The sequence below is a fragment of the Centropristis striata genome, chromosome 2 (assembly GCF_030273125.1).
Source record: "Centropristis striata isolate RG_2023a ecotype Rhode Island chromosome 2, C.striata_1.0, whole genome shotgun sequence".
Classification (NCBI taxonomy): Eukaryota; Metazoa; Chordata; class Actinopteri; order Perciformes; family Serranidae; genus Centropristis; species Centropristis striata.
In genome coordinates, this window is record NC_081518.1 from 5,725,740 (window position 1) to 5,752,179 (window position 26,440).

Consider the following 26,440-nt stretch of genomic DNA (forward strand, 5'->3'; position numbering starts at 1 on the left):
GGTGTGCGCTCTCTGCGTGCATGTGTGTGTGTGTGTGTGTAGGTTCATCTGTATGAGGTAGAGAGGGAGAGAGGGGAGGGGGTGTCTGCGAGAGAGAGAGAGAGAGAGAGAGAGAGAGAGAGAGAGAGAGAGAGAGAGAGAGAAGTTTGCTCTTTTTCTCCCCTTCACTGATTTTTAGGCATGAACGTGGAGCCCTGCGTTGCATACAGCGACATGACCTCCATGGATTCATATTATAGCCCCTCTGCAGCGGTAGGTAGGGATCACCAGACGGACCACTTTAGGACATTCTCAGCCACTGACACCAAATACAGCCCCTCTGCTGCCTTCCTGCCCAACAAAGGTCAGGCTTACGGAGAAAAGTCCCGGAGCCCCTTCCAGCAGGAGTGCCAGTCATTGGATGCCGCCGCAGCTGGGCAAGGCACTTTCAGCAAATACCACCTCTTCATGCAGAGGTCCTCTTGCAAAACACCCCCCGAGGAGGGCAAACTGCACCCGGAGAGCGGACACAACGGAGCGCTCATCTCCTGCTATGGTGAGTGACAAAAAGTACTTTTTACATGACTGAGACGTCCACTTATTGCATTTGTGAAGGGATTGTCGAGGGGGATTGTCGCAAAAATGAGCAGAAGAAACGTTTTACAGCAGCTGTAATTCAGTGTCAGGATGTTTTCTCTTGTGTCTGATAATTATTTTTACCTGTGCATCATTTTAATGTCACCATCGCTTTTCGTGGCTCCACAGATAAAGTTGTTTGGCAATTAGTGGCACATTATGCGTAAAGTGGCCATTATGGTGGCACGAGTGAACTGACAGACCTGAGCTCGCGCCGTATTTCATCCTAAATTGTTTCTTTACTGTCTGACTGATAAAAACATACCTACAAGACTATTTGATTAAGTTTGATCCTTTTAAAAATAATTTGTTTTGTTTTCTTGGAGATTTCTTTGGTGCGTAAAAACCCATCACTTTTCTCTCCAGCAGCGCGCACGCAGGAGCTGTCAGCTCGCGGCCCAGCAGTTCTGTGCGTAACGCAGTTAAGAAGAGGCATAATCTTCCCGACTATCAAATTGTCCCTTTGGCCATCAAAATTAAATTAGGGCGCATTTAATGCGATAATCTGCATTACAATCCTCAATATTGGAGCTGAGTCGGACAATTGAATTAACAGGTTTTCAGATGGCACAAATAGTGAGCTCCAAACTGATAATATTTTCATTTCATTGCTCTCCCTGATTGGCTCCAATTAGACGTAATTGCGTGGGGACGCTACTGTAATGGGTGAATGATGAGGGTGTAAATAAAACTTTGACCCTCGTTAGGCAGCCGGCCACTTTGAAGCAGCATTAATTCAGAAAACATTTTCCCCTGAAGGACAACATGATGAAACCTTCAGCACCACAACGTGTCTTTCATACAGAGGCGTCTGATCTTTTTTGTTTTGTTTTGTTAATTAAAACGTGGACAAAATCAATTGGTTTGGCCTCAACTGCAGCCCTGCATGCACATAAAAGAGAGCACACACGCACTCATATATACACACACACACCAACGAAGACTAATGTTTGATATCATGTCACTGTATCATCCTCTGTATTTAAGAGCTGAGTTTTGGCCACAACTCGAGAAGAATAAAGGGACAGAAATCAGAAGACAAACAAACAAACAACTTTTTTCCAGAATGACTTGAGCTGTTGAGGAGGAAGATGTCTCATCATCAAATAACTGAGGCTTTAAAAAAAAATTGAATTATGCGAAACACGTTTATGCGTCTAAATTTAAAATCTTTTTATCCGCTGAGTCGAAAACAGACGCTCTGAAAGAGATTTAGCTTTGAGGTTATGAAAATAAAAACATTATTGTCTTAAATAAAATCACAAAGCCTGAGGGCTCTTTCTCTCTCTCTCTCTCTCTCTCTCTCTCTCTCTCTCTCTCTCTTCTCTGATAGTAATCAAATAATAAAATAACATTATAAATAAAAAATATAATGTAAACAAAATACTACAGAATTACTAAACGATAAAATAATAAATATAAATAAAACATAAATACATTGTATTATAAAATAAAAACATAAAAAATGTTTTTATGCTAAACTGACCTGTGTGTGAAAGTTCAAAACCTTATCATAATTAGATAAAAACTGTATAAATGGTATGTGTAAAAATATACTAAGAAAATAAAAATCTAAGAAGAAGAATAGGAATAGAAGGCTAAAATCTTTCAGTCATCGACTTTTCGCATGAAGCCATGACTTCGTTGTTCTTCTCCGCCAGTATTTCTCTGAAATGTTTAAAGAACTTTCAGGATGTTTTGACAGTTTCTGGAAATCAGCCTTCAGAAAAAGAAAAAAAAAACATTTACAGCTCCAAAATGTCAAGAACCGAGATCAATCTTTCCCAAAGCTCATTCTGATCTTTTTATAATGGCTGTTAAGTTTTTATTACCTATTAACTTTGACATAGATCCGGTAAATCGAGACGAAATAAAAACGTTATATTATGTTGTAAATAAGCCGCAGTTATTAGACTGCGAGTAAACTGCAAGTGGAGTCCAAACCATGGAGAAAGAGAGAGCGAACGAATTATTGTTTAATATAGGAAGACATCTTTTAAATGTAATTTTTAAAACTATTGTTTTCTTGGTTGTTGTTTGTTTGTTTGTTTGTTTAATTATTGTATGTACATCATAACTGTTTTTTGGAATAGTTTATTATTTTAGAATGTTTTTTAAAATAAAAGAACAAAAGAACAAATAATATAAGAATACATTTCTCCAATTGGTACATTTTAAAAAAATGTTTTTGAATTATTCTTATTTTACGCTCAACCTGGAATGATGACGTCATGTTTGCAGCAGTTGCGCACGAAGTTGCAGGATATTTAAATTGATATTTTTCGATTTCTTTCGATTTTTCCCCTTGTATTTTATGTTATCTAATAATTGCTGTCAGTGATAAGCTTTTAGAGGGATATATGTCAGTGTGTCAGTTTCAGAGTTTTTACAACACTTAAAAAAAAAAAATAATGAGCGGATTCACGGTGCAGAAAGCAGGAAAAAACATCCGGCGCTTATAGAGAAGAAGAGCTGCAGCATTAATGCGACTCAGATGTCAAAACGTCTCCGGAGAAATCTCCTTTTACTCTCCAGACTTGAAACAGGAACGTTTTTGTATACTTGCGGAATTAAGGTCTGTCCAAGTACATAACTTTTAAGCAGCAAATAAAATAAAATACAAATGCAAATTTTTTTTTTTCAGGGATGTTAACTCTGTCTGACTGCAGATAGTTAACTCATCTCTTTACTGACTTCTACAACTGGACATAAATTGGAGGCAGCAGTAAAATATGCTGAACTCACCAGCGGAGGAGAAAAATGATAAATGATTCCTGATGTGTTTATTGGAAAATGCTGGTGTGTTTTACTCGCTGAGTCATTTCTTTAAACCAACCTGTATTTTACACAATGGCGGGGTAGTTTCATGTTGTTACAGAGTGACTTTGTTGTAGTAATTTGTGGTTTGATCCGTTCAGTCAAAGGTGATGTGATGCTCTCACATCTGTCTGAAGCTGGAGCTGAGATGAACAGCACGTCTGTCTGAGAAACATCTAGAATCACATTTCTATTGTTTCTACTCAACACAATCATGTCAACGAGGCTCAGAGCTGACAGACTGAAACTGTGTGAGAAGATTTAAAAAGACTGTCTGTAGGCTGAACAACAACAGCAGAGGCACACGCCCAAAATAGGCAGATTTCAAAAGGACAAAATGAAAAGAAACAGGGGTGGAAGACGTGAGTAGACAGTTTCCTTTAGTTAAAGTAGCAACACAACAATGTTAAACTGCTTAACTACAAGTTAAAGCCCCACATTTAATATTTTACTCAGTGTACTTAAAGTATCAAAAGTAAAAGAAGCTGGAAGATGTATTCAGATCCTTTACTTCAGTATTACCAAACTGTGAAAAAAAGTCCTGAATTCAGAACTTTAAGTAGAAAAGTATCAAAATGTACTTAAAGTACCATTTATTTTGGATTTATTTTATTAATGCATTATATAAGCAGCTTTTTAATGTTAATGTTAACTACTTAATACACTGTTATGTGGTTTAATCTATAAAAAATGTTTAATCATATTAAATTGATCATGTTTTTCATGCTAAATCTCGACTTGAAAAGTAACTGAAGCTGTCAGCTAACTGTAGGGGAGTATAAAGTAAAATAAAAATATAATATGATATAAATATTTGCCTCAAAATGTAGTGAAGTAGAACTATAAAGTTAATGGCGAATGTACTTAACTTTATATTCCTTCTACTTTATATTCCACCACTAAAAACAAGTCAATATTATAATAAAAGAGTATAAGAGCATGTTTAATGTGAATATATTACTGGTTAGTTCCACAACATATTTTATGTTTAGTATGTTAGAATAATTTGATGCAGTCAATTCTTTAAACTTTTATAGTCTTAGTTAAAATGTTATGCTTGTATTAAATATATTTGCAGATCATACGAATTGTAGATTTGTTAGATTCAAACATATTCAATTATCATAGATTTTGCAATTAAAATGCAAGAAAGAAAGAAAGAAAGAAAGAAAGAAAGAAAGATGACAAATTAATTAAATAGATATGAAGATTTTTCACAGACCCGCTGGAAGAGTTCAACAGACCCCTGCAGGTCCTAGGACCCCACGTTGAGAATCACTCTTTTGCACGTAAAATCTTAATCTGCAAAGTCAAATACAGCTGTCAAATAAATACAGAGACGTAAAAAAAGTACATTATTCATCTCTGAAATGAATACCAATTTAAAATGTATAAAATAGAATTACTAAAGTAAATGCATCAAAAGCAAAGCTCTGCTGGCTGCCAAACAATGGAACTTCTACAGTATCAATATGAAACTATAAGGCCATGAGGAGGGTTAAAGCAGCCCTGCACGTCTTTGTGACCCTCCAGAGACAAAAACACTTCCTCTTTTGATGTGTCCGCGTCTTCCCTCGGTGTCTCGGGCTGCTGACCTTTGGCTCGGCTTTCCTGCCCTCGTCTGTTCTCCTGCACGCACACAGCAGAGAGAATCCATTCGCAACCCCCTGTTAGAAACTCTCTGGTGTCTGAGCCGAGCACGCTGCAACATTTGGAGTCCAGTTTTGCGCAGTAAACATTTAACTGCGTCAATAAGATTGAAGATGCTACTTTGTTGTTGCATGGGTGCTGAATTGTGGGCTAATTATGGCTCCTTTTATCACTTTTTTTTGTCTTTTACAGCCACTGATTTTGCAAAGTATTGACATCTTTGCACCAATAACACACTGCTGCTGTAATCTGAAGGCATAAAAAGGCTGCAGTTTATTTCAGCTTTACTATAATTTGCTTTTTGGGGGCATAACAAGAATTTGATCCAGTTCTTGTTAACATTTCATGACTTCAATACTCAGGTGTGGTTGCACCGGCCTGTGAGCTTTTGCCACTTGAAGCCTTTCGGTTCCCCTCACCATCTTTAACCCAGCACAACCATTTCAGCCTCTCGTAATGGCCGTCTGCTCAGATTGGTTGGAGCAGGGAGTAATGGGAACCAGCCACGCAGCCCAGACAACTGAGGCACACTTCAGCAAGTCAATGACATGAGTGGAGGTGACAAGGACTCAGGATCATTTTACCATTTAGCTTAAAGTTTGGCAGGGCAATTTACATTAGGCTCAGTTTGCATGGCCGAGTGAGAGCAGCAGGGCAGAAAGGCTCATGCAGACCAAGACTTCCTTTGGTCTCTTTGTCACCGCTTCATGTCAACCGAACACCGATACAGAACGGACCGCGGAGGCAGCCTCAACACCGCAGATCAGGGATTCAGTTTGGGTTTTTAACCCTCTGGAGTCCATCTTTTTATTGAAAATACACTTTTTATGTACAGTAATAACTTTATTTATATATGATATGTAGATAAGATGAGAAAGCCAGTTGAAAGTTCAATCATAGGAGCTTTCACAGTGTGCCATTTATGTTTCTAGACCATTTTTAAAATGTGAATTTTCTTTCTACAATGAAAACTATTACTATTTTTAATTTACATGCAAACAGACTGTTTTGTAGTTTTATTATTTATTATTTTTTCTGCTGTTTTTGTGTGTATAAATGGTTTAAATGGTACATTCCCATAGACACCTGTGTCTTTTGTTTGTATTTTGGGTTCCTGGCAGCTTTATACTTTGTTAATTAAAATAAACTGAAAAATCTGACTGATAGCCAAGTTTGTGTGGAGAAAAAGGAGCCATGCATGTGATGTAAGGACAGACTGAAAGATGCTGAACAGAGACAGAAATAAATGCATAGAAAGTTGACAAATTTGAACCAAAATCTCCTGGACTTCAGAGGTTTAACCTGCTGTGTGTTTGGTTGCAGCCGTATATGGGTATCGAGATATATTGTTATCATAGTAATCATAGTTATCATACCGTGGAAGTTTGCTTATACAGATGCATCTCAATAAATTAGAATATCATAGAAAAGTTTATTTATGTCAGTAATTCAATTCAAAAAGTGGAATTAACACATTATATAGATCCATTACACACATGATGAAACATTTCATGTCTTAATTCATTTAATTTCTTCTAATTATGATTATGGCTTACATTTGATGAAGACCTAAAATTCAGTGTCTCAAAAAATGTGAATATTACAAGACCAAATTAAAAAAGTATGTTTATTATGGAAATGTTGGCCTCTGAAAAGTATGTCCATCTATTTGCTGGAAATGGACATTTCCATGATATTCAAATTTATTGACCAGTTTTTAAAAAATGCATTTAAAGATTTGAATAGAAAAACATTTTTTTCCTGTTTTCATCCCTTTAAAGGTAATTGTAACAGATAATAATAACAATACTTGTGTAATACCGTGACACAGTGAAACCGCGATTGTACCGTAAAAAAGAAATGTCATACAATTGCATTGTTGAATAAGGTGACTTTTCTCACTGCTCTCACTAAAATTTCTATATGATATTTTTCTTGTTGGGCTAAGTCATTTTTTTTGTATATTCTCAACAGTAATGTCCGACCTTTTTGAGGTATTACGTCATCGTTACAGTCACGTGGCTTCACAGATGTTATCAAAAACTAGCATAAAGATACTGCCTAATTTATGGTTTTGAGGGAAGAAAAAGCCGTTTATATTGAAAGTAATTTGTATCGGAATCTCGGGTTACTTTGGAAACGTTGAATATTAACTCACTGTGCACTTAAAGCAGGATTTAAAGATATATTTAAACTTCAAACAGATATAAATACAGTTAAAAACAGCAGCAATTTTGCTTTCTTACTTTTTGCTATTTGTACAAAATATTCATGATGTGATAGGCTGTTTAATTGCACTGGAGGGCCTTCAAAATATACTTTAATCTGTTGAGCTTTACTAGTAGTTGTTTATTTCAATGCCTTCATATTTTACAAAGCTTCAGTTTTTGCTGGATTAAGTTTGTTGGACAAAAAAGTCTTAAACTAATGATCATTTCATGTTATTTTGCTGGCGGTGAAACAGTTTTATTTCTGCTGCAAGATGATTATTTCTTATTTATACACAAGTTGTGATTTTAAAGCCTAACCATTGTTGATCATTAGGATTGATGACTATTTGGAAGTTGAACATGCAGGAAAAAGTGATTGTGCATGTTGTTAAGTTCGTTTCCCAGCAAAGTATTTTCAATTTTATGTGCGTGCACACAAAAATGCACTCACAGCAAGTTTTTCCCACTCGGAAGGAATGTTCTCCTTCGATCAGACAACAAAAACATAACATGAAGGAAATTCTGTCTTGCGCCAAAGTCTGAGAGGAACATTTGGTGAGAGAGCAGTTGAGAGGAAGAGAGACGCAGAGAGGGGGAGAGAGAGAGAGCGAGGAAGACAAAGAGTGCATAAGAGGTGATTTATCAGTCTTGGGCTTTATGGACTTTCTTTTTTTTCACAGTCTGTGAATTTTGCACAGCCTGCTGAGACCGATCATCGCTCTGCTCAGTCAGCAGAGTTGGATTTCAAAGTGATAGCTACCTATCACACGGTCACAAAGAAAACTTTTAGTTCAGAGAAAAACAGAAAAATAATGTGCTGATGTTTTCTGAGGTTCTGCATGTGAGTCACAGCGACTGTTTCCAGATCACAGCAGTGGTGTGTGAGGCCGTTTAGTGAGCGTCTGTGTCTGTGTGTGTGTGTGTGTGTGTGTGTGTGTGTGTGTGTGTATTGTCCCAAAATGTTTTGATGAACGCACCTGACACCGCACCGAGCAAGTACAGAGCCAAGCTATTCATAGTCGTGTTATTTGTACTTCCAAAAGAAACCAGGTTGGATTTCAAGAACACAGGGTCAGAGGAACTTTGACTGCATCTTCAGCAGCGATGGAAGAAGTTTTATAATCCTTTACGGTTAAAGAAACTATTTTTAAACTAATAATGTATCAAATGACAACGAGACAATGTGAAAGAGGTCGTTTGAAGCGATGAGAATTATCACCTGCATCTGCAGCTCACAATTACTTTTCAGAGCTTCAGAGTGAGTTTCGGCTCATTGTTTAGCGTTTCGGTCCACAACTTTACTGTTTTGATTCACTCTTTGTGTTATTATGGCGTTTCTTTCGAACTGATCAGCCGTAAACAACAGACAAACACAGTTAGCATCAATCTGGTGAATACAGTGAAGCATTTAACAGCTACAGGGCCAGATATTTCCCTCAGGAGTTGGTGGAGACCAAAAACAGAGCAAAAAGAGAGGAAATATCGGACTTACATTGACCAGTTGACCTGAAATACGACTCCAGATAAATTATAATGTTTCTCTGTAACTGCTGGATCTGTAAATAAGCAACTGTTGGCTAACAAGTTCACTTATGTCAGTGTTCGTGACGTGTCTGCTGACCCAAAATAGCCAAAAAATAGCAACGCTACAATATAAAAAATTACGGAAGCCGAGAACGGCCATGGCTTTTTTTAAATGCACTGTTAAGTAGCCATGTGGAGTCATCCACGTGAATATTAAGTAGCCATGTGGAACACGCAGTCTCTTCACAATATGATTCCATCAGACCTTATACTATTATATCTACACTGTTTAACTCAAGTCGGCACCTATGCACAGTCCCATTATGTTTTACAGACATTTGTAGTTAACTAATAAGGTAAAACATTTTGTTTATGCTACATTTTGCTGAACTTCCCTTTATATCATGTGTCAGGCGGCATTTCCCTCAAAACAGCCTAAATAAGTTTATCTAATTCTTTATCACGAGAAAACGATCTTTGTTATATCAAGATAACGATATAATAAGTCGTTATCACGAGATAGCAGTGCATAAAAATAAATAAATCCATGGCCGTTCTCGGCTTCCGTAAAAAAAAAAAAACCCATAGAAGTAAAAGTCCTGTGTTTAGAAGCTAATTTGAAGGTGCAGAGTGTGTTCCTGGAGAATGTCGTCAAATACCAACGCCTCGCGTTGGCGGTTCAGCACGACTACCAGCCCAAGACATGCATATTTGAAGAGCCCCACACTCTGACTTGTTCTTGGTCCCTCCTTTCTCACCTCAATAAAAATCCTGGCAGTTAAACTGTTATACATTATTCTATAGTTAACCCTTTGATACACAACATGGTCTAAAGTGACCCAACTAAGTTTTTATATTCTATATCTTTGCAATAAATTAATTTCATCATTCAGTTTTGCAGGTTTTGCTCAAAAAACTTGTTTTTGATCATCATACATCCTAATTTTTTGTTTTCATTTCTTACGTTTTGAATTAAAAAAAAACTTTTTTTTATCACTATGCTTCTAATGCACATGTTGTGCATCAAAGGGTCACCAATTCACCGACACAAATATTAACTATCCTATTTAGTTAAATTGGTGTTTTTCCAATGGAAATTATTATTTGGTGGCTCTAAGAAGTCTCAAATGTTAAAATATGTGATTTTCCAATGTAATCTGGTGGTTTTAACAACTCTTTTAAAGTTAAACTTTAAAAAATAAGACAAACATAGTTACACATATACTCAAATGGTAAATTTAGTGTATCAATTTTTGTATCAATACGCTTCTAATGCACAAGGTAATTTTCGACCCATGTGTGTAAACTTGATGTAATAATACAAAAACTATTTTTCTTCATAAAATATGAAAGGAAAAATGGATATAATGATCTGTTATAAAGATATTCAAACACACAGCCAATATGAAATAACATGGGGAATGAATGCGGGTAATTTTTGACCCATGTTGTGCATTAGAAGGTGTTTATATGTTGTGCATTAAAGGGTTCAGCAACATTTAATGTAGTAGCGTTTGAAGACTATTAACTGGATTAGCTATCCGATAAATGTAGAGAAGTAAAAAGGAGAACATTTCAGAAATGTTGTCCAGTAGAAGTATATAGTAGCATAAAATGAACCACAGCAAGTACAAGGACCTCAAATTTGTACAAAAGTACAGTACTTAAGTAAATTCCACTACTGATCTTGACTTGGCTTGTAACTTGCGATAAGTCCCTTTATGGAGTCATAAATAACTTCATACATTATGTGTCTCATATTCTTGCCTTTGGCCTGATTGTCCGGCCCACACAGCACCAGCGTCTCAGCCAGCCTCCGTCTCTGCAGCCAAGCCAGACTTAAGAGTTATCCTTGTTCAAATCTTCCAGTTAAATCCCAATCCATATTTTAAGTCAGTAAAACAAACCCCAGAAACACGTACAAATAAATACTTTGCTCACACGTCCTCTGCACTTAGTTTTTCAAACTGTTCTTTCTCCTCGTCTACTTCCCTCTCGACTGTTTACGTTTCCTTCTGTTTCGGATATTTCTCTTTCAGTCTGAGCAACGTGTTGTTAATCTCTCCCACTCGCCGTGTGGAGTTGTAATTTATAGTGTTTCCTCTTAACACCGTGAGCTGACCCCAGTCTTCCCAGTCAATAAAGAGGCAGTGAAGGTGCCCTGTCGCTTTACAGCCAGTTAAATTACACTTTGATGTTGCCCCCTCGTTTTCAACTGTGAATTAGTGGCTGTCCACGCTGAGCGTCCGTCTGACTCACAACAACGTCATGGGAAGTGTCTCATAATACTGAAAATATTTCAAATCAATCACTAGTTTGATCTGAAATCAGTTCCAAGAGTGACATAATACACTGTAAAACCGATCTGTGGTGTTGGACTCCTGTGATGTTTTACAGTCAGGTGGAAATATTCACATGAGCTAAACTGTAGATTAGCGCTCAGTTAGTTCTGATGCACTTTCTGTGATTTCTGCAGAACTTTCTCTGTGCCCGGAGCTGCAGAGTTTGCTCTCTTCACTGTAAAACAGAGTTTGGAGCTGTGTGTTGAATCCACTGCAGTAAAAATAGAACATTCTGTGGTTATAAGGCCAAACATTTTGCATGGCATGTTCACCTAAAAAGACAGAAAACGTTTTTTGTTTGCTGGGTTCTTCCATGATAAGTTCCCATGGAAGTACATTAACTCGTGTACTGTACTTAAGCACAATTTTGAGGTACTTTACTTGAGTATTTCCACAATGAAATTTTAGACTTCACTATATTTTAGAGGCAAATATTGTACTTTTTTATGCCATTAAATTAAGCTGCCAGCTTTAGTTACTTTTCAGGTTGAGATTCATCATGAAAAAATACAACCAATTTAAAATTATTCTACATGTTTATAAATTAAACCACATACAAGTATATTAAGTAGTTAAAAATTAGCCCTATCTGGACAACAATACAATTCTGCTTACATAAATGCATCAATAATAATAATAAAACAATATATTTGGAATATATAAAACAATCTGAGTGGGTTCATTCTGCTTTAAGTACATTTTGATGCTGTTTGTACTTTTACTAAAGTAAGTGGAGCAATTCTGCAGTGTAGTATTAGTATTTTTACTTAAGTAAAGGATCTGAGCACTTCTTCCAGCACTGCATGATAAATAGACAGTTCATGCAGAAGTGCAGGTGTAACTTCAACGTCTTTTGTGTCCTGGAAGAAAAAGCCAGTTGTACTCGTAAAGGTTTTGATGCAGCGTATGTTTTTCATAGTCACTCCTTCCTGCCTCCCTCCACAGAGATTATATCCTGACAGGCATTGTTTGCAATAAGACTTTCCTATGTTCTTCATACATATGGTGTTCCCTGCAGGAGGGCCCACTGCTGTTCACCTTGGGCACTGCTGGAGCGCCTCGCGGCTGCAGCAGATCGTATGGATAACAAGCAGGAGATTGTCACAATATCCCACTCCTGCCAAAAAAACAGCAGTGACATGCGATATAAACAATAGCCTTTGATCAGAGAGAGGCCTCATGATTTCAAACAGCCTGACAGCTTTTGCCTTGTGGGGACTGTGGGTGCCAGCCAGAGAAATATGATGAAATAACTACAGAGTATTTATGCTGGGATAAAACACATTTGCTCCCTTCAAGCCTAACAGGATGTGTTAGTCATGGACAGCGAGGCAATGTTTCGAGCGTTGGACCCCCAGCGAGTAGCCTGCAACCAAAACTCCTCAAACCAGAGTCAGTTTCCAGCCCTGCAGGGCAAACATCTCAGAGACCAGAGCCACAGCGCTCATTGAATCTTGCAGGGCTTAAAATCATCTTGTTCTTTAATCCAACACTACAGAATGCAGACTGTAGAGCAAGCACGGCAACTTTATGAATCCTCTGGAGTCTCCAAAAGCTCCAAATCATTCAGACTTCTTCATCACATCCAGACTAGAAAACAAAGCAGCGTGGAGCCCTACTGTAAATTTACCTCTAAAGTTCTGGCTGTAAACTCCATGAGGCCAGTTTCAGTTTGATGATGATATACCAAGTAAAACTGGAGACAAGCTCAAATATATTTAGTATAAAATGATAGAACTGGATGTAACCCTCTTATATGTTATATTTGCAACCTTTGTTCACAATTGCAACATTTAAAATTCTTTATTGAGCATGATAGTGTTTTGAAGTAAAAAAAAAAAGATTCAAAATCACATTTTATGTTGGACTAATGGATTAAAAAAGACACAAAATGACCCAAAAAAGACACAAAATGACCAAAAAAACACACAAAATGAGAAGACAAAATGACCAAACCAGAAGAAGACACAAAATGACTGAAAAAAAGACACAAAATGATCAAAAAAAGACACACAATAATTAAAAAAGACACAACAAAAGACACAAAATGGACTGAAAAAGACACAAAATGACCAAACAAGACACAAAATGACTTACAAAGACACAAAATGACTAAAAAATACACAAAATGACCAAAATTGTTACATGCTCTGCTCTCCTCAGCCAGTCCAGTTCAGTTCAGTTCAGTTCATTACTAAACCTGGGCATCAAACCTGAATACTATTTTAGTTCAGCCTGATATGTGTTGCAGCATTGCAGATCAAAAACTGTCTATCTGAAAGCTGGTATTGATTTATGTTCTTCTTCTGTATTTATTTTTGTGCAGCTTTTCCTTACCTGCCTTTAGTTAAGTGAAAACGAAGATTCTTTTTCTAAAACGTGCTTCTATTCCTCAAAATAAAGCCTCGTCAGTTTTAAAGTTACAGTATTAGTTTATTATAAGTTTGGTTATAGTATTGGCATCTAGTAACAGAAACATCAAAGCTAACACAGCCCTTTTCATTAGATCGTATAATAGTCTTATAATATAATCATACTGTTTAGAAACTCGTAAAATTAAAATCATAAAATTAAATCAAATAAAAACCATTAAAATAAAATAAAATGATGTGTCCTTAATAAAAGCTACAATTTAATATTAACAAGTCTGGCGTCAGTATGTCTGAAAAGTCACATTTTGCAAAATAGGTAATTTTTGTAATTTTTCTTAATATTTGTATTCAAATGTTAACAAATCAAATTGTCAAAAGGACAATAACTCAAGTCAATGCTGGTATGTATATATATATATATATATATATATTACAAGTATATTTAATTTAAGAAAATGTAATTTGAACAATAAACAAAAAATAAATATACAATATTACATTGTAAGCAAGAAACAAATCTGCAAAACAAAACTTACATACCTGAACATTTTAAATATGATGAGTGCAGCAACTTCATAGAGGCTGAGTCTCTGCATGCAAACATTAAAAGGGAAGAGGGTCAAAGGTCATATAATCACAATAACATTAAATAATATAAAAGCTGCCCAAAAAATATATAGCCACAATACAAATACACACTTAAAAATATTGGCAACGTATGTACAGAAATGATAGAGCCACGTTTTTGTAGTTTAACCTTTGACCTTTTAAATCATCCATGTGTCTAAATCTTGGCGCAATAATTCCTCACTTGTCTTATCTTACCAAGACTTATAATGTTGAGAAAAAATGAACACATTTGTGCTGCCAGAGAGTCAGTGACAAGATATCCATTCACCTCACCTTGCAGCACATTACCCAACATGGCTGTGAGTTGCGGGTCACCGAGTGTATGTGTGTGTGTGTGTGTGTGTGTGTGTGTGTGTGAGTGAGTTCTTCTGTGCTGACTGAGTGCTGAGAATTGCACTCACACAAACACACACACACACACACCTCCTGGTTCTAACCTGACAAATGTTTGGATGGGCAGATGAGCGGAGACGTCCTGGATCCTGAAAATAACTTCACCTCAGACGGTGTCGCAGGAGCGGGACGGTGCAGAGCTGCGAGTCGCCACTAGACCGAGCCAGAGAGAGAAGGAGAGGGGGGCTCGCAGGCCTCATTAAGCAGCCTGAAACAAAACACTCTCAGCGATTACATCCTCCTCAATGTGTATTAATCCAAAGATGTATGTATAAACTGCATAGTTCAGTGAAGGGCAGCAGCAGGGCGAAAAGAGCTGCCAGCTTCGACAAGAACACTGGCAGAGACACGGCCGTGGAAATTTATGATCACAGAGCTGCCTGAGGTTTTACAGCTAAGCTGCAGTCGTGAAGAAACCAAGTGTGTGTGACAGAGAGAGAAAGAGAGAGTACAAAGATGTGTCTCTCTTTTTTTTGCGCGCGGCTAGAAATTACTCCAAGGCAAATTAATTGCAACAGTCTTGCTGCCAGGTGACTTTGCAGCCACATGATAGACCTCAACCAGAGTGACAGAGAGAGAGTGGTGTGTGTGTGTGTGTGTGTTCTTGTACTTCCTACATAGTGAGGACCGGAACACATTTTTAACCAACAGAGTGAGGACATTTTTGCAAAGTGAGGACATTTCGGCCGGTCCTCACTTCTTTAAAGGCTTTTTTGAGGTTTCAGTCTTTGTTTTAAGGGTTTAAGGTTACATGATAATGATAATTAACTGAAACTGTATTGTGTGGTTACAAAACGAACTAAAATTATAGTGAAAATGTCCTTCGTTTTCGTCTTTGTCAACTTCTTTCATACATAATGAAGATGGATCAGACAAAGGAAATAAAGGCAAAATTTACTGTGACCTCTTTTAATCTCCCACCCAACAAATACCCCATTACAAAAAACTAAAACTAACACTAAAACTAATAAAAACTAAACAAAAACTAAAGCATTTCAAAATAATAAATACTACACTAAAACTAACAAACTCACTCTAAAAACTCATTAAAACTAACTGAATTTGAAAACAAAAATTCACAACAAAATTAAAAATTAAACAAATGAAAAATCCAAAACTATTATAACCTTGCAAGGGAATCACTGTTCCAATGAGGGCCCTCACAAAGATAGAAGTACAAGAATGTATGTGTGCAAATCTGCAACTTACTGTCAGTGTCAAATTATGAGCCAGGGTGTCTGCTCCCCAGCACATCACAGAATGATCTACGAACTACAACTGGATCCCGCAAGCAGCCAGTGATCCAGGCCATCCATTACACAGGCAGATATAGACAAACAAAATCGAAACACCACGCGCCAACAGATTTCACAACTGTCACCGAATTTCCTCACTAGGAGCGAGAAATTTCTTTGTTCCACCCTATCAGACACCATGAATTATTATGCTGATCCTAGAAATAAATCACGAGTTATAAATGTGCCGCCAGAGGAAAGCAACTGAATATTAGAGTTGAGTGGAAAACAGGCTCATTAAGAATTGTTTATGGGACCGGTTTTGCTTATTTTCTTGTTTTCTGCCTGAATATTTGCTGAATAAACGCTCAAAAACTCATTTCAATATTATGAATTACGCACCAAAAAGAGGGAGATGAAGATCTGTGATGGTAATACTAACAGCTATCCTTGTTCACTTCATTGTCTTATTCATGTGAAGAATCCACACACCTCTTAAATCACTTAATTCTGCACTGCAGCCTGAAAAACAGCAGTCGTAAAACACAAAAGTACAACTTTTCCTTTTCAGTTAGAGAGTTAGACATCCACAGAGATCTGCTTTGTCTCAATCCTTCCAATTCTGATGAAACAATTAAAGCCAGAACCTCTTTTAACAGTCCTTATCTCCCTCCTGTCTCTGCAGGTAAAGACAGTTCAGGTCTGACAGACTCCGACTTGGCTCCAGACTCCGACCCACCAGGAATGGACTCCAGCTACCTGTCTGTGAAGGATCAGGGCATGAAGGCGGCCTCTGACAGGCCACCGGGCACAGACCTGTCAAACCCTCTGGACAAGGGTGATGTCGGCGAAAGCAACAAGGGGAAGAAGAGGCGCAACCGCACCACCTTTACAAGCTACCAGCTGGAAGAGCTCGAGAAGGTTTTCCAGAAGACGCACTATCCCGACGTTTACGCCCGAGAGCAGCTGGCACTGAGGACCGACCTGACTGAAGCCCGTGTGCAGGTAACGCAGGACACTCAATAACAGAGTTTTCTCATGAACAGCTAAATACGAGACTGTCCTCCCCCAAAATAACCCTCCTAGTGTGTATGAACAGCTTATTTGGACCAATATTTATGTTTACTGTTACAGCAACCTCTAGTGGCCTCAGTAATTATGACAGGAACAAAGGAGGAAGTGAGGCGATATAGTATAAAGCAGGGGTCTCAAACTCAAATTACCTGAGGGCCGCTGGAGGCAGTATCAAAATGACCAAAAAAAGACACAAAATTACAAAAAAAAGACACAAAATGACAGAAAAAAAAACGAAATTGCAAAAAGAGACACAAAATTATTTTAAAAAGACACAAAATTATTAAAAAAGACACAACATTACCAAAAAAAAGTAATTAAAGGGACCTTCCAGACTCAACACGGTAAAGTGCCATTCTATAAAACTAATATTAAACTTTCATATCAAGGTGGGGGCCACAAAATGTCATCACGAGGGCCGCAATTGGCCTGCGGGCCGCAAGTTTGAGACCTATGGTATAAAGAGTGACAAAGTTAGCCAGCTGGACCAGCAGAAGGCTCTGGTGTGCACGCTCTATGGGCCCCATAGTGTGGAAGATCTGTGTAACTTTTTTTTATTTTTTATTTTGCATTTTACTTATAGACAAAAGCAACTAGGAAAGGTAAAAAGTAAAGTAAAGTAGGAAATAGAGTAAAATAAAATAAACTAAAGTTAAAAATAAAAAAGGGGGATGGGGGTGGGGCACACCACTCTAGTTGCAGCTTTTATCATTGTCCATTCGGTCTACTGAGTAATTGACCCAACTTTTTTCGTGTACACAGTCCATTTCTGCCACCGTTGGTCCAGGGTCCCTGCTTTCATTCTGAGATAATACGTCGGTCTTTCCACCGAGTAGATCTCCTCAACAATATCCAGCCCATGTGTTGGGGCTTGGAGGGTCAATTTTCAGCCAGTTTCTTGGATCTGTGTAATTTTATTAGCGCATGTCAAACTTTCTGGGGTTCATGCACCACTAAGCAACTTTCATTGGAATGAACAGGGTACCCCCTAGAACAGCTGTATCCATGGTCTGCACTGGGAGGAGATCGGGGTGAACAATCGGGTCAAACACACACAGGACTTTGACACAGGAGACTGTGTTTGTGTCCCCAGTCAAACTAAAAGTCAAAGTGGAGGCATTTAAAGTTATAGTAGTGTAGGTTAACCCTCTGAAATCTACGGCTATTATGTCCATTAAAAAATCTTCACCATGCCACGTTGGCATCAGTTTTTTCAGCGCAACCTCACCTATATGTCCTGATAATTAACTTTTAACTTTGATGTACTTGATCAAAATTTGAACCCAAAAGAAACAAATAAAAAAACATAAAATCTGATCTTGAAAATTAGGTTTTACACACTGAAATGTACATGTTGCAAATATAACATATAACATGTTAAATGAGGATAATCTCTAGTTATATATTTTTATACTTAATATATTTGACATTATCTCTGGTTTTGCTTGGCCGAATATCATCAAAAAAAAATCTGGTATGGAGTTTCAAGCCAGAACTTCAGAGGGAAGCTGATGGCAAGGCTCGACGTTGCTTCATTTTTATGTCTTCATGTCATGTAATGTGCCGATGTAACCAACTTACTTATTTTTACCCAAACAACAATCTTTTCCTAAACCTCCCAAATCGTTTTGTTGCCTAAACCTAATCAAACTGCAACAATGCTGACTAAGTGTTTAGTAAAACTGCAGCTGTTACATTTAGGTAAGAGGACGTTAATTTGGGAAATGCTCCTGTAGGTCGTAATAGAAACACAAACCATCAAACATATCAGATTTCTAATAAAAGACTGACAACAATGTAGCTGCCCTATCAATAAATAAAAGAGAGCTCTTTGTCGGAGCAGAAGAGAGGATGTTTTAACAACACAACCTCATGGATCCTTCAACATCTGCAGCTCTGCAGAGATAACGTCACTCACAGAACAACATGAGAGATTTATCTGGTGATGTGGGAGTCGAGGGGAGAGAGAGTGGGGGAGTGGGAGCTAACAGAGGCCAGGGGGCCCATGGGGCTGAGGTTGGAGCTGCCTGGGCCTCATATGTGCAGTTTTAGGAGAGCAGACTTTCATCAACATATGAGGAGAATGTTTGACTCTGCTGTGTGTCGACGGGATCGTCAAAGTGGCCCTTTTTCTTTCTACCTGAGCTGTTTTGGTTTCCTAAATTAGTGAGTTCAGTTCTGCTGGTGTTAGTCGAGCCTGAGGCGAACCGCACTGAAACCCTTCCACTGACCTTCTGGCCTGATTTACATACAGTCCGGTCACGACTGCTGTAATGCATTCCAACATGGGTGAACAGAAAGAGACCCACACCACAGCAATGATGTTCATATGTGTGCGTGTACGTGTGCACCGTAGACCTCCAAAGCCCCTGGATTTTCTGTGTTTTTCTTTCATTAACATCCTGTTCAGACAAGAATGTGTCCCTGCTGTGGCGTCCAGGGTAGGTGTGAAAGCCTCCCCGAGAGCTTTGAGCAAGTTAGCGACTGATATTTCAGGTCGTATTTGAATTCTGAGCTCTTTTTAGGCATCTGGCATATCGTAGTTGTCTTGAAAGTAATATAAAGATACAATATTTTGGCTTCACACTCTTCATGTGTCACAGCCGTACACGGGATGAGATAAGAGTTCGATTAAAAGCAATCTTTTACATGACAAGCTGGAACAGTGACCAGAAAAGCTTTCGCAGTGAAACACAGGAAGTCTGTGCAGCCGCAGGGTTATAACTCAAGCCGGAGGCTCTGAAGGTATGCCGCTCTGCTGCTCACACTATCACAGACCTGCCTGCTTCAGATGGATGCAGCTTTACAGCCCTCGGCTCTCCCAGCGGCCCTCTTAAACACTCAAGTTAAAAAAGATAAAAGACACGGGATGCCTAGTCAGTCAGAGAACAGGGCTCTGCACTCCATTCAAGTCATTGACACGCAAAAGGACTCACAGCTCATGAATTCTGCGTCTGGAGTGAAAGAAATGTGAAGAAAAAAACTTTCCTGCAGCTGAGAAGTTTACCTTAACTTTTAAAGTTAACAAGCATTTTTGTTTTAAATGCTAAAAAATGGTTCAAGTATGTGAGTTTAACTCTGCATCTCACCTCATCGTCTCATTGTTCTCACGCACAAAAACAAGAGACGTTGAGTTGGAGAACGTCAGGGTCTGGAGTTGTTTGCTTTTTCAGTCTCAGGATTTCAAAGGGAGAAAGTAAGTTCAGATCAGAGTCATATGCTCTACAGATACATGGGAAGGTCAGGGGTCAAGGGTCGGGGTTTCAACAACATCACATTTCTCAGATTTGCCTTTCTGTTAGTGCAGAGAGCTCAGAGAGCCGAGATGGCATCTGACATGTGGATATCACCGTGCAAACACAGGTGTCCTCATGAGTTTAGAGATCCAAACAGTTAAAGGAAGATGAAATGGCAGAAAATTTGGCCTGATTTGGCCAATTAGGAAGGAGATTTCCTTTAAATACCGTCAGTCCAACTTACAGACACACTGCCCACTAATGCTTCGGATGGGTTAAATGTAGAGATCGAAGCTCACTATGTTGTGTTGTTTACGATAGTTTGTGAAAATGACAATATTAAGTACACTTAAAATCACAAGTATCTTTACTATGACAGCCTGATATTTCAGTGTTGTGCTAATGGACAACATTTTAAATAATCTAAATAATGAGTGAAAAATAAACCAATAAATTCATGAAAAAATATGTATTGAACATTTTTAGTGATATGTCAAATGAACTGTTGGACTGATGTGTGATGCAAACTGCAAATTCAGTGTTAGATCAGTAAATTACATCCGTTTTTATGCACTAAATTGCAAAACTTTACACTTCATAGTCTGTAGTATGAGATGGGGCCATGTGACAGGTTTGGAAAGCAGAGTGTAGCAGGTTGAACTTTAGTTTGTTGAAACGATTCTCTCTGTGACACTTTTCTGTTTAACAAATATGATTTTTTTTGTTCCCCCGTCCCCCAACAGTCATTAGAAGTCATTATTTTTTAATGATAAGAATAAAAATGCTAAAGGGATCTAAGAGGAGTGAGGAATCATGACCCAAGACTATATTTTAAAGAAATAAAATACAATTTAATAAAGTTCTAAGATTCTAGTCAGGCTTCCAAAACCATTTGTCAGATTTAGGGAATAAATTTGAAAAATTAACAGATCGATAAACAAAAAAGGACAAAAAAAAATCCAATATTTTAATAATAAATTCTCAATCAAGTCATTCTGCAAGCAAAAATCCTAAACAGTACGGCCAAACGGTTTCAGCTTCTTCATCGTGATACTAAACAGAACATTTTTCATTTTTGAACTGTCAGTTTGAAATAGGCAAGCAATGTGAAAACATAACTCAGGATTTGGGAAACTGTTAAGGCCATGTGTTCAGATAATTCATCTAGAAAATCATTTTTAATCAGTAATGACATAAATTAGCCCTTGACAGATTGACAGATAAATGCTCCTACTACACTCCACAGAAGTTTGGTTCTTCAGAAACGTTTTGTTTGGATGGCATCTCTCAAATATGTGTTTTTATTTATAAGGTATATACAGATCATGAAAACTTTCCAAAGCACTTTAAAACTTATTTCAAGTTCACTCTTAACCAACGCGTCAATCTTTAGATCTTCATCCTCCAAGATTTCTTACATGCAGAGGTCAATTTACTGTTAAATTTAGGGACTAAATTATGGAATACCTTTTCCCATCTGGCAAAAAAAGCCCATTTAACTGCTGTTTCAAAATTCTGCTTTTCACTTCTATATCATGTTCATTTTTGTTATTGTCCTTATAACTTGTTGTTGATGTTATACATATGTTATTTCTATTATCAGTTTATTACTTTCTTATAACTATGAAATTTTAGGTGGAGACTTTAAATAAGCCCATGTGGGTTTTCTGCCTCTACCTGCACTTTACACTATTTGTTATCTTTGTCATTTTATGTCATTCTAACTGTGCAAATAAGGTAATTCATAAAGGATCGAGATGAAATGCATAATATGTACCTTTCACATACCAAGAAGTAGAATCTCATGTTTGAATTTCACCATATAGCTCTTTTTGTATAACTCCACTGGTGTCCTGCACTCATGTTAATTGACATGGGAAATAAGAAATTATGTGGTCGAGGACTTTGTGGAAAATTGAGCAAACGTACATTTAATGAACGACAACAGTGGTCAGAGGTGTTTCCATGATATTATTAGCGCTTTGGGGGTGTTGGAAAAGCGAAGCCAGGCTCAGCCTCGGATTTCTTTTTACTCTGGTATGGAAGCTGACATGAGTGGCAGCAGAGGCGGGTTATCAATCCTCTGAGCCGCTCTCTCACTTCAAAGTGTTTTCAGCCTCGTACAGCTCTCCTGCTGGGGCCAGTTTGGCATTTCTCTGCTCTTTCTCTCTGGGGCTGTAACATAAATAAAGCCTCATTGAAAGTCCACCAGCTACTTAAGCTGTCATGGTCTTTACCAATTACTGTCAGGACGCAGTGTGTGCAAAACAAAAATATGTTCTCCCTGTATAATAGCCAACAGACTCGGCACACAGCAACAGCTCGGTCTGCTCTCCGTCTGCTGAGATACCTAACAAATGTATTTAATGTAAAATAATCATTTATTTAGAGAAGCAGTGCTCTTGTGGTTGTATATGCTGAGTGACAGAGCAGAGGAAGATGAAATCATGGAGGAGAGAAGGATTACGTCCTCTACTCTGTGTGCTTCTTTAATTTAGGAGGAGACAGCATCTCAAAGCCAGGAGCTTTCGGCCTCAGGAAATTAAAAAGGAAAATGCAAACAAACCTCAGTTATAATCCCATCTCACTTTTCAATTTCCCATATTGCCTCCTTAGATTTACGAGCAAAGAGCGGATACACGGAATAAGAGAAATCATATCAGGGAAAAGTCGGACAGGAAAAGTTTCTGTCGCCAAATCTGTGCGATAATCAGCCCAGTCAGAGAGAAACAACCACACGGTGGAGAGCTGTAAAACAAAGAGTTACATTTTGACGTTTGAAGGAAAGCATGTCAGGTTTAGAGCCCATCAGAGATCACTTCCACACACTCTGATGGGAACTCAAACACAGTAATGCTTTCAAATAAACAACAGAGTCAGATTCAGATGTCAGAGATGATTATGGGAAACATTAGTCATGAGCTAAAGCTTGTCAGGGAACAAATAAGCAAAGGTGAGAGGGACGAGATCTGTTTACTTTTTGTTTTGAGGATCTTAAGTGAAGTGAAGGTTGCAGCACACTGTTTATAAAGACTGTTTCCTCTTTTTGTCTTTTACAGTTTCCAGTTTCTTCTCTCCTTTAGCTCAGCTTAGACAAGCTCAAATCTATTCTTTATTTTGTAGCTTTTGTTTTAGTGGAACACACAGGGCCGGTTCTAGCCCATTGGCTGCCCTAGGCGATATTGAGATTTTGCGCCCCCCCCCCCGAACCACATCCATTCCATGTATTCATTCTGATATAGGTTCACTATGTTATATGTATTATGCTGTACACTAATATTCGATACATGAACTACAAGCAAGGTAATGGTCTCAGAACATTTTTATTTTTCGAAACTTTGGAACTTTACCAACAACTGAATTGAAAATACGAATAAATAAAAAAAACACAGATCTTCATCAAATTAAGAATGGCAAAGACTGAAAATAAATAAAATGTAGACATACAAATGCAATAAAAATAAACACAAATGAAATTTAAATTGCCCATGCTTTTTAAAAAATGTTTTGTTAATGAATGTTGTTAAAACAAAGATGTATGCTTGTGGCGCCCCCTGCCAATTTGGCGCCCTAGGCAGCCGCCTTGGTGGCCTGTAGGAATAACCGGCCCTGGGAACACAAACAGTGGTGGAAAAGGTATTCAGATCCTTTACTTCAGTAAAAGTACTAATACCACACTGTGAAAGTACTCCACTACAAGTAAAAGTCCTGCATTCAAGACTTATCTAAGTAAAAGTACAAAAGTATCAGCATCAAAATGAACTTAAAGTATCAACATTTAAAGTACTCGTTATGCAGAATGGACCCACTCAGATTGTTAGATATATTCTAAATATAATATTAGAGTATTTGTATTGATGCATTCATGTAAACAGCATTATTATACCATTATGAGGTTAAAAAAAGAAACATCTAATCACTTTAAATCTATTATGTTTTTTATGTTAAATCTCAACCTGAAAAGTAATTTGTCCTGAACATTTTACTCAGTCGGTAAATTACCAAAGAGCTAAAACTATCATTGATATCCAAAACCAGTATTGATTTTATTTGTCTCTAAAATATGTGAATGTGATCGGCCAATTAAACTGCTACATACAACTAAATTACTTCCATTGCCTCTGAACTGTGTTTGTACCTGTGCACCATAAGTTCACACTGATTTGATGTGCAAATATATTGTTGGATATCAGCATTTCAGTTCTGTTTGGGATCAGCTACAAGGAGAACTTTGATTTTTATTTGTAGGAAAGAATTCCCTTCAGATTTGGACTACAGTCATGGAAAAAATGATTAGAACACTTTTTTCCTTCAATTTCTTTTTCATTTTAATGCCTGGTACAACTAAAGGTACATTTGTTTGGACGAATATAATAACAACAAGCCATTTCCCATGGTTTTCTTGATAATAACCAATATCATTATCAAGAAAACCATGAACTTGTCTAGATATCAGCTCTTAAATTAAACTCATGAGTTGTTTTTGTTGTTATCATTATATTTGTCCAAACAAATGCACCTCTAGTTGTACCAGGCATTAAAATGAACAAGAAATTGAAGATTTTTTCCACGACTGTAGATGTACACTACAGGAACTACAACACTCCTTACCCTTTTTTTTTTTTTTTTTAAATTCTAGACCTCCTCTTGACCCAATACCAAGTTTGGAGAATTTGCTAGATGACATTAAAGTTGTTTTTCTCAGACGAAAAACACTAATGATGCTTCCAGTTTTATGACATTCAGTCATTTTCTCTCTCTGCAGGTCTGGTTTCAGAACCGTCGGGCAAAATGGAGGAAAAGGGAGCGTTTCGGTCAGATGCAGCAGGTCCGAACACATTTCTCAACAGCTTACGAGCTTCCTCTTCTGACGCGTCCTGAGAACTACGCACAGGTAACAAATCAGTTCTTACATACAGGTCTCACTTTTTTTAGCCCATTAACTCCACACTACAAACATTTTTTGCAAACCCAAAGAGACAATGTTGATTGTTCTAATGTTTCTTTTTTATATACATTTTTACTTTGATTCCTGCCTTTCATGGTTCATTTATTTCTACAACTTGTACTTACAGACTTGAAACTTGTTTGAGTTCAGTACATCTACCTTAGAACTGGCTCCAAAGCCCAAACCATGTGGTTATGGTTTGGTAATGCAGTTGTCATACAAAGTCATACAAATATAGTCACTTCTGGTTCCCAAAAGACCAAGATGGCAACGGCTAAATGTCACATTCCAGGCTTCATAACTGTAGTCCAGAAACCAATGCTGACATCACAATGACTGTGTCCAGTTATATAGTCTATGTTTAAGTCTTTTGTTCTTTGTGTGCTGAAACCAAAAGGAAACTGGTGGCTTGAGAGGCAGGAAATCAATCTAAAAATCTTGGTAATTGCCAGCAGTAATCTAATTTACACGCAATTTGAAGTCAAAGGGCTAAACAGTGTGACTGATTGATTATATGATAAGATTGATGCAACAGTCCCTCTTTAGCCTACGCTGTTGTAGTTTATGTTGTTTATTTTTTCGGTTCGAAAAGAAGAATTAATAAAATGAAATAAAATCTTGGGCTATTATGTCCTTTAAAAAATCTATTAAAAAAATCTTCACCATGCCATGTTGGTATCAGTTTTTTCAGTGTTACCTCACCTATATGTCCTGATAATTTAATTTTAACTTTGACTTACTTGATCAAAATTTTGAACCCAAAAGAAACAAAGGAAAATATAAAATCTTATCTTGAAAATAATATTTCAATACACAGAATTTTAAATGTTGCAAATATGAATTCAGGTTGCAAATATTACATTTAACAGGTAAAATGAAGATAATCTCTAGTTCTATATTTTTATGCTAAATATATTTGACAATGTCTCTGGTTTTACTTGGCCGAATATAATCCAAAAAAAATCTGGTATGGAGTTTCAAGCCAGAACTGAAGCAGAACATGAAGAAGTAATGTGCTGGTGCTTTCATGGACTCTAGAGGGTTAACAATGTTAATTTTCGTCGATATTTCAGATTCAGAACCCCTCTTGGATTGGCGGCAGCAGCGCGGCCTCTCCCGTGCCGGGCTGCGTGGTGCCCTGCGACACTGTGACCCCCTGTATGACGCCCCACCCCCACTCTGCCAGCGGGATGTCTGATTTTCTGGGCATGTCGAGCCCCGGAGGTCATGTGGGGCAGGCTCACATGGGCAGCCTGTTCGGAGGGCCTCCTGGCATGGCGACAGGCCTCAACACGTACGATCTGAACATGGACCCCGACCGCAAGTCCTCCAGTATCGCCACGCTGCGTATGAAGGCCAAAGAGCACAGTGCAGCCATATCCTGGGCGACATGA

The 26,440-nt window shown here is 37.8% G+C and overlaps 1 protein-coding gene across 1 annotated transcript; it reads left to right on the forward strand.

The window, feature by feature from the left end:
* Positions 1-164: 164 nt before the first annotated feature.
* Positions 165-26,440, forward strand: alx4a (ALX homeobox 4a). The gene is made up of 4 exons (XM_059356936.1): positions 165-535; positions 22,777-22,787; positions 24,876-24,992; positions 26,120-26,440. Exons 1-4 carry the CDS (start codon positions 181-183, stop codon positions 26,438-26,440), a joined length of 804 nt encoding a protein of 267 aa, XP_059212919.1. The 5' UTR covers positions 165-180.